Source organism: Microtus ochrogaster, chromosome 18 (genome assembly GCF_000317375.1).
Source record: "Microtus ochrogaster isolate Prairie Vole_2 chromosome 18, MicOch1.0, whole genome shotgun sequence".
Classification (NCBI taxonomy): Eukaryota; Metazoa; Chordata; class Mammalia; order Rodentia; family Cricetidae; genus Microtus; species Microtus ochrogaster.
Window position 1 is genome coordinate 59,008,175 of NC_022020.1, and position 15,876 is coordinate 59,024,050.

The 15,876-nt window shown below is 43.4% G+C and overlaps 1 protein-coding gene across 1 annotated transcript in view; it reads left to right on the forward strand.

Annotated features, from left to right (window-relative positions):
• Nucleotides 1-15,560, forward strand: part of Acaa2 (acetyl-CoA acyltransferase 2) — a 29,328-nt gene extending 13,768 nt beyond the window's left edge. The window contains exons 3-10 of the mRNA XM_005356266.2: nt 1,708-1,836; nt 2,671-2,787; nt 4,267-4,414; nt 7,547-7,722; nt 8,302-8,431; nt 10,793-10,863; nt 12,859-13,013; nt 15,190-15,560. Coding sequence (XP_005356323.1) covers nt 1,708-1,836; nt 2,671-2,787; nt 4,267-4,414; nt 7,547-7,722; nt 8,302-8,431; nt 10,793-10,863; nt 12,859-13,013; nt 15,190-15,274 — 1,011 coding nt within the window. The 3' untranslated portion in view covers nt 15,275-15,560. The remainder of the gene's footprint in view (nt 1-1,707; nt 1,837-2,670; nt 2,788-4,266; nt 4,415-7,546; nt 7,723-8,301; nt 8,432-10,792; nt 10,864-12,858; nt 13,014-15,189) is intronic.
• The last annotated feature ends 316 nt before the right edge of the window (nt 15,561-15,876 follow it).

The following is a 15,876-nucleotide window of genomic DNA, read 5'->3' on the forward strand; positions in this document are numbered from 1 at the left end:
GTACATTTTTAAACACACTGTGACCCATTCAATGGTTTATTTTTATCTGAATATGTCTTTATTGCATATCTGTAATCATTTTCTGACTAGGAATGCCTTTTTTTTTAATGCTAAGCAAGCATGGCTAGGACCAACTCTGCAGTTCTGCATGTTGGTTCTGCCCAGTCCAACATAGCAGAGGCATGTTCACTGCCTCTGAGAGCCACGCACATCATCCCAGCCCCAGGGTCGTAGTGGGTCTATGTCACCAATTAAGCAATTTATAACACACAGCTCACAGACCCCATTTAAGTGCTTGACCTCCTGAAAGAGCCAGAGTTGTTCATGCAACTCGCACATACCAGGGAGCTTTTAAAAAAAAACATTTTTTAAAGAAGCTGCATAGTGTTTGTTTGTTTGGTTGGTTGGTTGGTTTGGTTTGGTTTTTTTTGCTAATGCTGAGTCAGGAAGCCTTTTCTTAGAGGAGCTGCACCTCTGCTTGTTGCCAGCAAACAGAGCCTATCTGAAAAAAAAACATGGCTACCAAGAAGTTGTGCTTAACTCTGTTCTTTTGTGTCTAGAATTTTTTTCCAAGCGTTCTCAGGTTTTATGTAGATGTAGCTGGCCCACAGTGGCCATTTTGTAGGCAGAGGCTGCTCATTTGTTTCCCAGCCACACAGATCCAAAATAATTGCACTGAAACTGTATTGATTGCAACACTGCTTGGCCAGCTAGCTCAGGCTTCTAATTAACTAACTCCTACATCTTAAATTAGCCCATTCCTATTATTTTGTATTTTACCATGAGGCTCATTGTTTAATGGAAAGTTTCCAGGCATTTCTCTCCTTCGGCAGCTACACGGTGTCTCCTTGACTCCGCCTACTCTCTCTATATATCTCTTCCAGTCTAGCTATATTCTGCTAAGTCACTGGTCCAACAGCTTCTTTATTAACTGATCATAATAAAACATATTCACAGCATGCAGAGGGGGAAATCCCACATCACTTATTACTCCATAACTTACTGTGTCACTGAGTGGCTGGCCCCTGGTATCCTCCTTCTTCTTTTCTTGTGTCTTGATGTCTTCTTCCCAGATTTTTCCTTCTATTTATTCTCTTTACCTGCCAGCCCCACCTATCCTTTCTCCTGCTTTGCTTTTGGCTGTCTGCTCTTTATTAGACCAGTCAGGTGTTTTAGACAGGCAAAGTAACACAGCTTCACAGAGTTAAACAAATGCAACACATCTTTGTATCATTAAACAGATGTTTCAAAGCATAAACAAATGTAACACATCTTCAACTAACATTGTACAACAAACTCTTTTATTTATAACTAGCTCTAATTGTTGTAAAATTGTTGTAAACAAATCTCCATCTTATATTGGACTACTTAATAGGTAAATTTCCTAAGTAGAAGGACAACTTAGTATGTTTAAAATTCAGTTGTCTAAAAAAATTAATAATAGTTGCTGAATATTACATTACAGATGTTTCTGATGGTCTTGAACTGTATGTTTAAGAATGAACACAATGATAAATTTTGTAATATGTATTTTGCCACAGTAAAACTGACTAAATGATAGTATTTATTAAAATCACGTATATAGTCTCTGTGTGTATATATCCTTTCTCCCCAGAGCCATACAGTTTAGAGATTACCAGCATTTCCATGTCTTTTTTGATTGTTGTTACTGTCTTTCTTATAAAGCGACTTCTTTTTCTTGTCCAGACTTCTTCAGATGCATTGTACTTGGCAAGGCATGTGGGTTTGCGAGTGGGAGTCCCAACAGAGATTGGAGCCCTCACCGTCAACAGGCTGTGTGGCTCTGGTTTCCAGTCCATCGTGAATGGATGTCAGGTATGGGCAGCCCTGCTTACCTCTCTAAGCATGCTGGTAGTTAATTGAATAGCTGCTCCCCCTCAATAGGGTATGGCAGCTTTAGAGTTCTCACTGCCTCCAGGTAACTGACACAGACATAGTGTGATGGGTAAAGTTATTTTCACATTGGTCTCTATGACAACATACATTAAACAGTGGTACCCACTCTCCTAGTGTGAATTTTAAACAGAATGACAACCTCTTAGAAGCTCGTTGCTTACATCTTTTCTGAGAGATGGAAACTGGAAGAATGAAGTGGACCCCTTTATGAACCCTCTAGCTCACCAGTTCCATTAATAGGACTTTTTTACAATTTTTATGACTCTTAAATAGGTGTGCCCTTTATTTTCTGCTACATATTTAAGTCAGACATAAGTATCCCTGTGAATTTTCCAGATTAATGTTGAAGTAAGAATCACTGTTCTTAGAGCTGGGTGTGTCTTGGCATCTGTATAATCTCAGAGTCTAGGATGCTGAGCCAAAAGTTTGCCATACCTCCTAGGCCAAGGTGAGCTACATAATGAAAGTCTAGCTCTAAATCAGACTGTCCTTAGGCCAAATAGGTAGTGTATTACTCTGACACAAACAAGAATAGATTCTTTAACATCAGCTTCTCAGTGGCTTTAAACATTTCTTTTAGGTTACTGCAAATTAAGACACAATGTTTGTTTGAATCACCACTAATTTTTAAAGTCTTTGTATTTCTTAATTTATACTCTGGAGACGATAGAAGGACTTTTGTTGTCTGGGTTTTTTGTTTTGGTTTTGGTTTTTTGGTTTTTTTGGTTTCTTTTACTTTTTTCCTTTAAACAGGAAATCTGTGCCAAAGATGCTGAAGTTGTCTTGTGTGGAGGAACAGAGAACATGAGCCAAGCCCCCTACTGTGTCAGAAATATGCGCTTTGGAACCAGATTGGGACTAGATATCAAGGTTTGAACCACTAAATTTCTTAAATTATCTTTTGCTAGTTATATAAGTAATTTTAATAGTGTAACTCTTGAGGGGAGAAAAAAAACTAATTTTGAACCCAGTTTTGTTCATGAGATATTGCCAAGACTTTTATGATTTATATTTTATAGGTTATTTGAAAACTTGTTAGTTTTAGTGTTAGAATCCACATACGTCACATGCAGAAGAAACCATAGGGAAAGGTTTCATGAGCAATCTGGGTGACTAGACCTTTGTAAGGGCACGTGGAGTTCTGCCTCTGGAGCAGGGGCACTGAATAAGTTTCTACATCACTAAAAGTGTGGTGTCTGCATTTATCTATTGATCCAAATTGGTCAGGGATAAAAATACTCCTTCGCCTCTGACAGCTTTCCCATAGCAATCACAGCTGGGATAAAGAATGCTAATTCATTGCCCTGCTCATAGAAAAAGCTTAGTAGCTTTCTGTATTTCTTAGCATTTTCCAGGAGCCGGTGAGACGGCTCAGTAGTAAGAAATCCCTGTTTTGCAAGCATGAGGACCTGAAGTTAAATTCCCAGCACCCACACAAAAAGCTGGACATAGCTGCCTGTGTCTTTGGGGAATGGAGACAGGCAGATCCCAGGGAAGCTCTAGCAAGCCAGCCTCACTTAAAGACAGAGACTCCACTCAGCTGAGACACCCTGTCTTAAAGGCCTAAAGTAAAAACGAGTAAAGGAAGCCACCTGGAGTCCTCTTCTGGCCTCCGAATGGGCACAAACACCCTCACACTCACATGCATGTATAATGCACACACTACACACAAATGCACACACTCACATGCATGTACAGCACACATACTACACACACAGATGCACACACACAGGTGCACACACTGAATAATATAAATAAATAAGATGTGGCCTTTTGGAAACTAAGGAATGAGATTTAGAGACCATGAGTATTTCAGACACGGATGTACTTAAAAACTCTCTACTGAGATAGCAATACAGGGATTACGGGCAGCGCGTGGAACATCCTCAGATGCTCTGATGTGGCCTTTTCTGTTCCTTGGTGATTCCGTGCCCTATTCTTCTCTGTCTAATAATAACAAAATAACAAATAGAGCAGCTGAAGGTCGAAGATGCAGAAGCCACACGCGTGTGCCCTCCCCTCCAGACCACGTGATAGTTTACGTAAAGGGGTTGCAGAAAAACCCTACATGAGTACCCAGTGTTGGACTTCTCCCCGGAGGATTCACTTGTGATTGTGATTGTCCTGTTGGAAGGACACTTAGAGCTGTGTATTTAGAGTGGCATAAAATAAACATTTCTGAGACGCTGAGTTTTTTTTTAGATGTTAGATTTTCTTAATGTGTGCCACCATATTCACCAAATATGAATAGAAATAATAAGTGCGATTGTTATGTAAATCTAAAGAAATTATGACATGTTCCTTCCAAAGATAGTGTTTTAACACGTCGCTGCCTGACTGTCTTTATAGCTGGAAGACACCTTGTGGACAGGATTAATGGATCCGCATGTTAAGCTCACCATGGCATTGACTGCAGAGAACCTTGCTGTAAAACACAACATAAGCAGAGAAGACTGTGACCGATACGCACTGCAGTCCCAGCAGAGGTGGAAAGCCGGTTGGTATAGAGAGAAGAACGTGCTGGGAGGGGGGCGGGGTTCCTCCCGAAGGTCATAGTGACCAGGTAGGGATGGATTTTTTAAAACTCATACCTTTGGAAATCACATTTTTCTTTTGGTTTTAGATGATCAGGTAACTCTGTTACGGAACATTTCATGTGGAAATTTCTCTTGTGAAATAAGCTAATGCTACTTTGAAAATCAGTGTTGCGGGCTGAAGTGATGGGTAGTTAGGAGCACTGGCTGCTCTTGCAGAGAACTCATGCTCGGTTCCCAGTGCCAGTGTAGCAGCTCACAACTACATGTAGCTCCAGTTTCAGGGGATCCAATACCTGCTCCTGACCTCCATGGGCACCGCATACATGTGGCAAAACATAGTCACATAAAATAAAAACTTTAATCTTTTTAAAGTGGGATTTGGGGGTTCTGAAGAGATGGCTTGGCAGTTAAGAGTGGTGCTTACTGCTCTTGCAGAAGGCACACGTTCAGTTCCAAGCCCCTACATCGGTTGGCTCACAACTGCCTGTAACTCAGGAGCTGATGCCCCTTTGACCTCCATGGGTACATTTGATACATAGGAACTCACACAGGCACACATACGTATACGTAATAAATTAATAACTAAACCTAATCAAAAGTGGAATGTCTCTTGGCCCAATCTGAACGTGGGGATTTGTCCTGGCCTAGTTGGTCTCCATAGAACATAATGAGGCATTTTATTTGCTCCACCATATGAAACTGCTGCTTAGAGCAGTAGGGGCAGGGTTTTGTTCAGGGGTTTTGTTTTGTTTGTCAACTGTCAAGAACAAAATAGCCAGGCATGGAGGTATATGCCTTAAATTCCAGCACTCAGAAGACGGAGACCGTCAGATCTCTGTGAGTTCCAGGTCAGCCTTGTTTTCCAGGCAATACAGGGACTACAAAGTAAGACCCTGTCTTGGAGGTTAAATTGTTATTTTTTTTTTCCTGATAACCTTGTTACATAAACAATCAGCCAGTACAGTCCATTCTAGTCCAGAGTAGGTCAGTGGCCTTTCCCATGAGCCATGTCCTAACATACAGAGAGGGGATCTGTCTGCTGCTGGGGCCTGACCAACTGGGTGTCTTTGGATGCCTCCTTCTCCCATTCCTCATTGTATCTGACTCAGTTCATTAGTCCAAGACCCTCCCTCCACTGCCTCGCAACACACGCTTCTTTCTGACCCTCCAGAACAAACACCAGGACAGCTGTTGGCTTCTCAATGGCAGCTTGAAGGAATCTGTCAGCCCTTCGAATAAGAATTTAACTGAGCTGTCATTATTATCATCCACCAGAAGTTCTTGTGCGGGGATGCTTTTGATGTAGTGAGGATGAAGTCGGTCCATTCAGAGGAAGAAGTGGATGGAGCCGATGCCATCCTGCTCACCATTCCAGTTATTTCTAAGAGGCCACCCAGCCATCGCATGGGTTTCTACTTCCATTGTGGTGAAGGGATCTGACCTCAGTTATTCACAGGCCACCTATAATAGAGAAAATCAAACCTAAGCTTCCTGCTTCTCAGACAGGAAGAGTCAAACTAAATAAGGGCAGAACTTTTGTTTTTCCAACGGAAATGTGATATCAAAGTTCAGATGAAGGGCTTTCAAGAAACTCAGTGGGTAGGGATGTTGCTGTACACACATGATGTCCTGAGTTTGACACCCCAGCACCCATGTAAAACTGAGGGTGGCCACACTCCAGCATTCGGGGTAGAGGCATGCTAGGAGCTAGCTGACTGGACAGCCTAACCAAAACAGTGAATTCATGTTCAGTGAGACCCTCCCTTCAGGGAACAAGGCAGAGCGTGAGAGTGGGGTACCAGGATACCTCGGGTCTCTGTGCAAACATGCAAGCAGGCATGCATACACATGCATAATCACACACATATATACACACACATGCATAATCACACACATATACACACACACATGCATAATCACACATATATATACACACACATGCATAATCACACACATATATACACACACACTAAATGCATACACATGCATAATCACACACATATATACACACACATGCATATACCACACACATATATACATACACATGCATAATCACACACATATATACACACACACTAAATGCATACACATGCATAATCACACACATATATACACACACACACTAAAGTAGGATTTTTTTTTCCTGACTAACTCTATTGTTGAGGTGATAGATAACTCCAGTGTGTTCTGATCTGTGGAGGTTCAAAATGGATACAATGTGTTTTATGTAATTACATCAGTTACAGCTCTTACAATCTCTTCAGGTTGTCCTTGTCTCAACCTATGCTCGGTGGCATAGGCAACTCTGTGATGGTTTGATTACTCATTTTTTTCACCAAAAATTTTGGATTCATTTTCTTAAAATTTATTTATTTTTTATGGGTGTTCTGCATGAGCAGGGCATCAGATCCCATTATAGATGTTGCTGGGAACTGAGCTCAGGACCTCTATAAGAGTAGGCAGTGCTCTTAACCACTGAGCCATCTGTCCAGCCTAAGTTGGGTGTATTTAGTTCTGTTACATCTATATCTAACACAGCTGTCAGTCTAGCATCTCACAATAAAAACATTTAGTAAAACAAAAAGTCAGAGTAGGATCTCAGGATATGGCTCGGATTGTAAAGTACTTGCTATAACAAGCAGGAGGACCTGAGTTCAAATCCCAAGAATCCACATAAGTTGGGTGTGGTAGGGCAATCCGCAGTCCTCATGCTCCCAGTAAAGATGAAAGGCAGAAACAGGAGACTCTCCAAAAGCTCATGGGCCAGTTGGTCTGCTGTACACTAGGCAACAGAGATTCTGCCTCATGCAGTGTTGGAGGTGTGGTCCAGCACACGTGCATACACACACACACACACACACACACACACACACACACACACGCCCCGAATGATAATTTCAAAAAGGTGCAGGCTCACTGTGTAGATTCCTGGGGTGGGGGTATGTTAAATCCTCCAATAGGAAAGCAGCTTGCTAAGTAGAAACGGACTGAAGGACCCTCTTAGCAGTTAGAGCAGGGGTTAAGCTGACAGAATCGGTTCCTGGCTTCTCTTCCTTTCAGAGTTTGGTTCTAATGGTCTTTCACTATTTCAGCTAACGATGCTGGCTACTTTAAAGAGGAAATGGCACCCATTGAGGTGAAGACAAAGAAAGGAAAGCAGATGATGCAAGAGGATGAACATCCTCGACCCCAAACAACCATGGAACAATTGCAAAAGCTCCCTCCAGTGTTCAAGAAGGACGGGACTGTCACTGCGGGCAATGCCTCGGTGTGTCACATGTCCTTGCCAATATGTTCTTGCCAAATGATTGTGAAGTCTCTTCCAGATACTTCTAGAACCTTCTAACCTGTAGTTGTTTAACTTACACTGGTAATGTTTATATTTTGTTAATTTGACTTTTCGTAGTCTAACATGAAATCTGTAGCCAGGGATCCCGATAATCTGATTTCCTCATCTGTTCAGTCCGTTGAAAGGAAATCCTCCGGGCTCATGAAGTTAGTTTTCATACCTCATGCCTTTTCTTTTTTCTTTCTCACATAATAATGTGTCATATTTCTTTTTACATCTACATGTATCTGATGTAAAGATTTTAATTTTTTTTCTTGCTCTCTCTCCCTCTCTCTCTGTATTCCTTTTCATTGTCCTTTGGTTTCACTCTACGCTTAAAGGATCTCTAAAGTCCCCCAGGGTCCCCACAGTGCTTCCACCAGCATCCAACACATGGTCAGCGCTTCCTGTGCATGGCCCTAACCCTATACTACTCTGTGATCTGCTGCACCATTAGCTCGAACCTTGCCTCGCTTCTTTTACGGCTCTTGTTTTTAATCTGCTGGTTTTGTTTTGAAGGGGGTGTCTGACGGTGCTGGAGCTGTTATCATAGCTAGTGAAGAAGCTGTCAAAAAGCATAACTTCACACCACTGGCCAGAATTGTGGGCTACCACGTGTCTGGATGTGATCCCAGTATCATGGGTATTGGTGAGTTTATCATGAAAACTGTTCTGTTCTATGACTAGAGTTGGGTCTTTTTGGGCATTCAGAGTCTTGGAAAAGCAACCAAATCAAGATCCCTGGTGGACTCACTGAGATCATCTTTATGAAGAGCTGTCCTCCACATGACAGGACCACCAAGACCATGCAAATCCTCTGTAGGCAGCAGTCATAGCGTACTGTCTGTCTGAAGTATTTAAAAGTCATCCCACAGAGGGGCTAGATAGCGTGCTGTGTTCAAGGGTGCATACTCTCTTGTATATCCAAGTTCAGTTTATAGCATCCATGTCAGGTGGCTTCCAGCAGTCTGTAATCGCAGCTCCAGAAGAATCTGATTCTCCAGGTCTCCATGGGCATTCTACACATATACACATGCACGCATGCGCAAACACACACACACGCGTGCACACACACACACACACGGGGAGGGAGGGAGGGAGGGAGGGAGAGAGAGAGAGAGAGAGAGAGAGAAAGCATGCACACATATATACACATAATTAAAAATTATAGGAATCAACACAGAAAAGAGAAGGTGCTGCAGTTACAGCTCAGTGGTAGAGCCCTTGTGTAGCATGTGTTAGACTTTGGGCTCGGTCCCCAGCACCACGGGAAAGGAAGGAAACAAAATTACACAATGAAGTCATGATGTGGGTTAGAGCAGCCTGCTTGGGGATCCAGTACCTCAGCTCCTCTGCAGAATAGCTGTCACCAGGACTTGGCAGGACTAGTGACTGCTCAAAGAGGCACAAAGCTGTAGGAATACACTCTTGTGGAGCTTGTGGGGGTACAGTGTGTGTGGGGGGAGGGGATGGATGGTATGTGGAAGCTCACTGAGCTGAATGGAGCAACGTTAGCTTTATCTTAATTTGGCTTCATTTTTATAAATGGTTTTCATGCTTAAAAAGACAAGGCCAGAGGGCTGGAGAGCTGGCTCAGTGGTTAGGAGTATTGGCTGCTCCTCCAAAAGACCAGGGTTCAGTTTCCAGCACACACATGGCAGCTCACAAACACCTTTAACTCCAATTTCAGGAGATCTGATGCCCTCTTCTGGCCTCTATGGGCACCAGGCACACACATGATGCACAGACATACATGCAGGCGAAATAGCCATATATGTAAACTAAGAAAGACAAAGATCAGGAAGCAGAGCGATGAGCCAGTGGTTAAGAGCTTGCACTGTTCTTACAGATCCTGAGATCAGTCCCACAGCCATGTCACAGCTGCCTATTAGTCCAACTCCAGGAAGGTCTGATGCCTCTGGCCTCTGTGGGTGCTGCATCTGTGCATGCGCACGCACACACACACACACACTCACAGTGAACACGTGCACACACACACGCAGGCACACACGTACGCATGCACATACACAAAATTAAAATTTTTTAAGAAGAAAAAAGTTAATTCAAAAAATTTTTTTAAAGATTTTTTTTTATTTTACATACATGGATGTTTTTCCTGCATGTATGTTTGTATACACATGCATGCCTACTACCTGTGAAGGTTCGGAAGAGGTAGGTATCAGATCCCCTGGAACTGGAGTTATGAAGAGTTGTGAGTCAACAGGTGTGTGCTGGGAACTGAACGTGGGTCCTCCGCAGAGCAGTAAGTGCTTTTAACCACTGAGCCACCCCTCCAGCCCATCAGAGGGTTTCTTAATTAACTCTAAAACCCAGCAAGAGCCTAAAGCCCCACAGCTTTTAATGGTAAGTACTTAAACTAGAAATAAGGACACAAACCTTCCTGAGTCTCACTAAATAAACATGAGTGTCTGGGGAGAGAGTGGGGGGCTGTGTTACCCCACTTACTATTGGAGTTAAGAATGGTTCTTCCCTCAGGTCCCTTTTCCCTGAGTGCCCCACAGCTTCCTCTCTGCCAGGCTTATGGAAGGGCCACTGTGTTCCCTGCCTTTGATCCAAATGGGCTGAAGTTCAGAGTGAATGAATGGGTATACACCTTACAACTCTTGGTCTGCCTGGTCACTTGAGATCAGTATAATCTATGACTGACTGTATATGGCCCCTGCATATGGCCCCTGGCTGCTCAAAGTCCTAACGCCAGGTAGACTGTCTCATGTGGGTGTCTCACCCGCAGTTGACTGCTTTCAGCTTTGCACCTTTGTCCCCCTTTCCGATCTGTGACCATTGACTTGTATATTCTAGAAGGAGGAATTTGTTCCGTGCGGTAAGTTCTAACTGTATAAACAGGCTGATTTCAAACTCACGATCCTTGCACTTCAGCCTCCTGAGGGTTGGGATTGCAGGTATACACCACACACCTGTCTTAAAGAAGTCCGGCCTATGAATAACAAGAGAACATATGTGTCCATCTAATTCCTTTATTCTTATATAGGCCCAGTCCCTGCTATCAATGGAGCATTGAAGAAATCTGGACTGAGTCTTAAGGACATGGATTTGATAGATGTAAGTGTTTCCTTTTCACAGCATAAATGATTTCGCTTGCTATCTTGTAGCTCATGTTTTAGTGCTGTTGACTTTTCCGCCCATGTGTGTATTGACTATGCATACTCTGTGTTGATATGTCCCCCGCTGTATTAAAATGCTTTTCTTATTTTTTGTGTTTCTTGTCTATCTGTGTGTGTACCTATATATATAAGCATAGGTTCTATTGGTTTTTTGTTTTCCTTCTTCTCTTTCTACCTTATTTTTTGAAATGGATCACTCACTGGCTAGTCATCAAGACTGAGGGATCCTCCCATCCCTACCTCCCCACTGGGATTAGATGAAAATGCAGCCACACCCAGCTTTTTTAAATGGGAGGTGGCCGGTGTCACTGTGATGTGAAGGGTGCTGGGCAGTTGTGCCACATCTAACACAGTTCCCAGTACCTGCACCTTAGGCAATGATGGTGTATTCTTGTCTGTCAGTGTCTTCCTGGAAGGGTGGTTTAGTACTAGTAATAATAGCAGCCACTTAGGGCATACCCGCTGTGTTAGGAAATGCACGTAGACACTGTCTAGCCATGGCTTCATTTAACCTGGGAAATCAATTAAACTTTGTTCTGGAAATTCAATTGTAAATATTTGACAATACACACAAGGTCATGTCCTCCTGAGAAATGATCCAGCGGAGACCTTCCATCTAGTTCCTAAACCTCTGGGCTCTGTGGTATCTACTCCAGCACGCATCTACTTAGAGTATTGCAGCTGGCTTTTCTTTAAGGAATGCTTTTGATCTGAAGTGTCATTTAGTAAATATACAACTCCTTATTTTGAAAGAGGTACATTCTGCCTATAAAGCCCAGGCTGGCCTCTAACTTGGAATCTTCCCATCTCAGCCTTCCAGTTGGCTAGAATTAGAGGTGTGTGCCACCGCACCCAGCTCTCTGCCCCTTTTAAAACCTATTTGTAAAGGAAGATAATTCTTTTTTTTGGTTTTTTTTTACATTTTTATATATTTTTATTTTCTGTTTTAATTTACACTTTTTCATTAAGATTTTTTATAATATAATCTTTTCTCATTTTACATACCTATCCCTATTACCACTCTCTCCCCCACTACCACTTCCTCCAACTTTCCCCCACCCAACCTCCCCATCCACTCCTCAGAAAGGGTAAGGCTTCCCATGAAGAGTCAGCAAAGGCTGACACTTCACAATAAGGGGGAGGCAAGACCAAAGCCCCTGCCCCATATCTAGACTGATCAAGGTATCCCTCAAAATGAACATGTTCCTAGATGCCAGTTCAAGCACTATGGATAAATCCTGGTCTCACTGCCAGTGGCCCCACAGACTGTGCAACCTTCGCAACTGTCTGCCAGTGGGCCTAATTTGGTCCTATTCAGGTTTGCCCGCTATCAGTCCATAGTCAATGAGCAGTCTCTAGGTCATCTGTTTCTGTTCGTGTCACTATCATGGTCTTGACCCCTTTGCTGATGTTATCGCTCCTCCCTCTCTTGGGCTGGTCTCAAGTAGCTTGGCCCAGTGCTTTGCTGGAGATCTCTGTATCTGCTTCCATCAATAGCTGGTTGAAAGTTCTATGATGACAATTAAAGAATTCATCAGTCTGATTCATCAGGGGAAGGCCAATTTAGGTGCTCTCTCCATTGTTGCTTAGAGTCTTAGCTGGGGTCATCCTTGAGGATAAGGAAGATAATTCTATATAACCTGAAACATAATTATGTTGACAAATAATAACAAAAGCTACCCGTGGGTGCTAGCTCTTTCCACATATACTACAACACACACACACACACACACACACACACACACACACACACACACACACACACACCCTGAGGACCTACAGTCTTTACATGGAGTGATTAAAGATAAATTTAGATAACATTGTGAGCTAATTGAAATAAAAAGAAACAAGGAGTCGCTGTCTACAGGTCTGGATCTTCTTGTTACAAACAAGCTTCGAGGAATGATTCTGTGGGTTTTAACTCTCTTCTAAGGTGAATGAAGCTTTTGCTCCCCAGTACTTGGCTGTTCAGAAGACCTTGGATCTTGACCCCAGTAAGAGCAATGTGAATGGAGGTGCCATTGCCCTGGGTCACCCATTGGGAGGCTCTGGATCCAGAATCACCGCACACTTGGTCTATGAATTAAGGTACTCGCTAGATGTGTCACTTTCTTTGAAAATTTATTCCTTTTATCATTTTAGTGTATAAGTGTTTTCCTGCGTGTATGTACGTGTTCCATGTTTGTGCTTGGTGCCCGGAGAGTTCAGAAGAGGGAATTGGATCACCTGGGACTGGAGTTACAAGCAGTTATGAGCTGCCATGAGGGTGCTGGGAATTGAACCCAGGTTCTCTGGAAGATCAGCCAGTGCTTTTAACCACTGAGCCATCTCTCTAGACCCCAAATATGGCATTTTTAAAAATGGAAACACATTTTTTTCACCAAAATCCTCTTTTTCCTTCTTCATATCCCCTGCACTGGTTCTGACAAGAAACAAATTATTCAGGAGACACTTTCCACTGGGCATTGCAGAAGAGCTGGTCAGCTTGTTAGTAACCTGTAGTAGGAGGCCGGTTTTTTGTTCCTGGCTGTTCAGCCCCAAAATAACCACACAGAAACCATATTATTTGTGATACTGTTTGGCCAATAGCTTAAGTGTATTTCTGGCTAATTCATATCTTAAATGAACCCATCTCCTTTAATCTGTGTATCACCACATGGCTGTGGCTTACCAGAAAAATTTTGGCTCCGTGGCTTCTCCAAACTCCACCTTCCTTCTCCAAGAATTCAGTTTAGTTTTCCCCACCTAGCTCTGTTCTGCCCCGCTCTGCTATAGGCTCAAGACAGTTTCTTCATTAACCAATGGTATTCACAGCACACAGAGGGGAATCCCATATCAGTAACCCTGCAAGCTCTTTCTGGAGTTTGCTGTGTGCACTGTACAAGCACTCTAAGGGAGTGCTCACGGAGAGAGCCATGCACATTGGGCCACCCTCGTGCTGGTGACCAGCAGTGCCTGCTTCTGTGGCTCTGCATTTTAGTGTCCACAGTTGTAATAAGAAAAACTTATTTAATAAATCAAATTATCGAGAAGGTATGAGAAGGTACAGATCTAAATGCCACTGTTAAAGAAACCTGAGCAGACTGGCAATCTCTGCAAGCTAAACTTTGACCTCACTGCATCCCAGGTGTTTGAATTTCTCCAGTTTGGGTAGGAAAACTCTTGGCTTTGCGTATTTGGGGCCATTTAGTTCTGTTAGGAGAGTTGAGAGCCAATTGACTGTGTGAGGCTGCAGCTCAACGTCAGCCTGTGGAGCAAAGCTGGGAGGGCTCCTGTCACCTAGTGGTTCATTAGATGGGGGTCAGTCACGCTTGGGTAATTTCTCAAGGTCTACTCTAGAGGACTCGCTCCTCCAATAGACAACCACATCAGCTGCATCACTCCATGGTGACCCAAGAGTCTGAAGTCATGTGCGGGGTTGCTGCCCTCCTCCCCATCACCCCCATTTCTGTAAACGTCTCCTGCATTTGCTGCTTTCCCTCAGCCTGGCGAAGCTCATGTGTTTGTTTCCCTTCCTCTATCCCGAAGCCTGAAGCCTTCTTCTTACACACTCTCTCTCTTGTGTGTAGCCTTGGCTGTCCAGGAACTCCCTCTGTAGACCAGGCTGGCCTCAATCTTAGAGATCCACCTGCCTCTGCCTTCCAAGTGCTGGGATTAAAGGCGTGCATCACCACCACCTGCTATTGTTCATTTTTTAGTAAGAATATCCTGCTCTCTGGGTTCTTTTATCTACTGTGACCATAAACCAAAATTAAGGATTGGGGATGGGACTTGGCTTTTTTTTTTGTTTTTTGGTTTTTTTTCGAGACAGGGTTTCTTTGTGGCTTTGGAGCCTGTCCTGGAACTAGCTCTGTAGACCAGGCTGGCCTCGAACTCACAGAGATCCGCCTGTCTCTGCCTCCCAAGTGCTGGGATTAAAGGCGTGCGCCACCATCGCCTGGCTGGGGAAGGGACTTGGAAGATGAGTTGATCAAGAATGAATATTAATACTGTTTAATTAATTAGTCTAATGGAATTGTGTGTGTGTGTGTGTGTGTGTGTGTGTGTGTGTGTGCGTGCGTGTGCGTGCACTGTGGGTGTATGCGCATGCTCCAGCATGTGTGTGAAGGTCAGAAGACAACTTGCAGGCCTTGCAGGCCTTGGTTCTCTTCTTCCACCCTGTGGGTTCTGGGCATTGAACTCAGGCATTATGCTTGGTGGAAAGCTCCTTTGCCTGCTGAGCCATTTTACCGGCCCCAATAACAATTTTCTTGTTCTTTTTCAGGCGCCGAGGTGGAAAATATGCAGTGGGGTCGGCTTGTATCGGAGGTGGTCAAGGCATTGCCGTGATCATTCAGAACACAGCCTGAAGAGATCACAAGCACAGAGCCCACCCCTACTTGGCCAGGCCACACAGAACAAGTGGCCAGGTGACCTTCAGGGCAGCACCACTGTGACGGTGATTGCATTTGACCAAGCCTTGATGAGGCAAAATGCATTAGGTTCTGTCCACTTTATAACTGCCTAACATGATGTGTTAGATTAAAAACCTAACCACTGAAGGCCTTAGAAGAAATGGTGTCTTTGTGGATAGCCAGCACTGTATGCCTTACACAATACAATTACAAACTGAATAAATGCTGCCTTAACTCCGGCTGATCTTTTCTTGATGTTTTTAAATTACATACAATGTCTCATTTTACCCATTTTTAAGTATGCAGTTCATTGGTATTGAGGACATATACAACCTTATGCGAATGGCATCACCCCCCATCTTCAGAACTCTTTCATCTTGCACAGCTGAAACTGTTTTCATTTTAAAATTATTATTTTTATGTGTATGTGTCCATGTGTGAAGCATGATCGATAAAAACCCAGAGACAGAAATTGGGGTTTGACCCTGAAAGTCAGAAAAGCAAAATAGCCAGAATACTCCATGTGTGTCTGGCCCCGGAAGTCTCCTTCTCTTTCT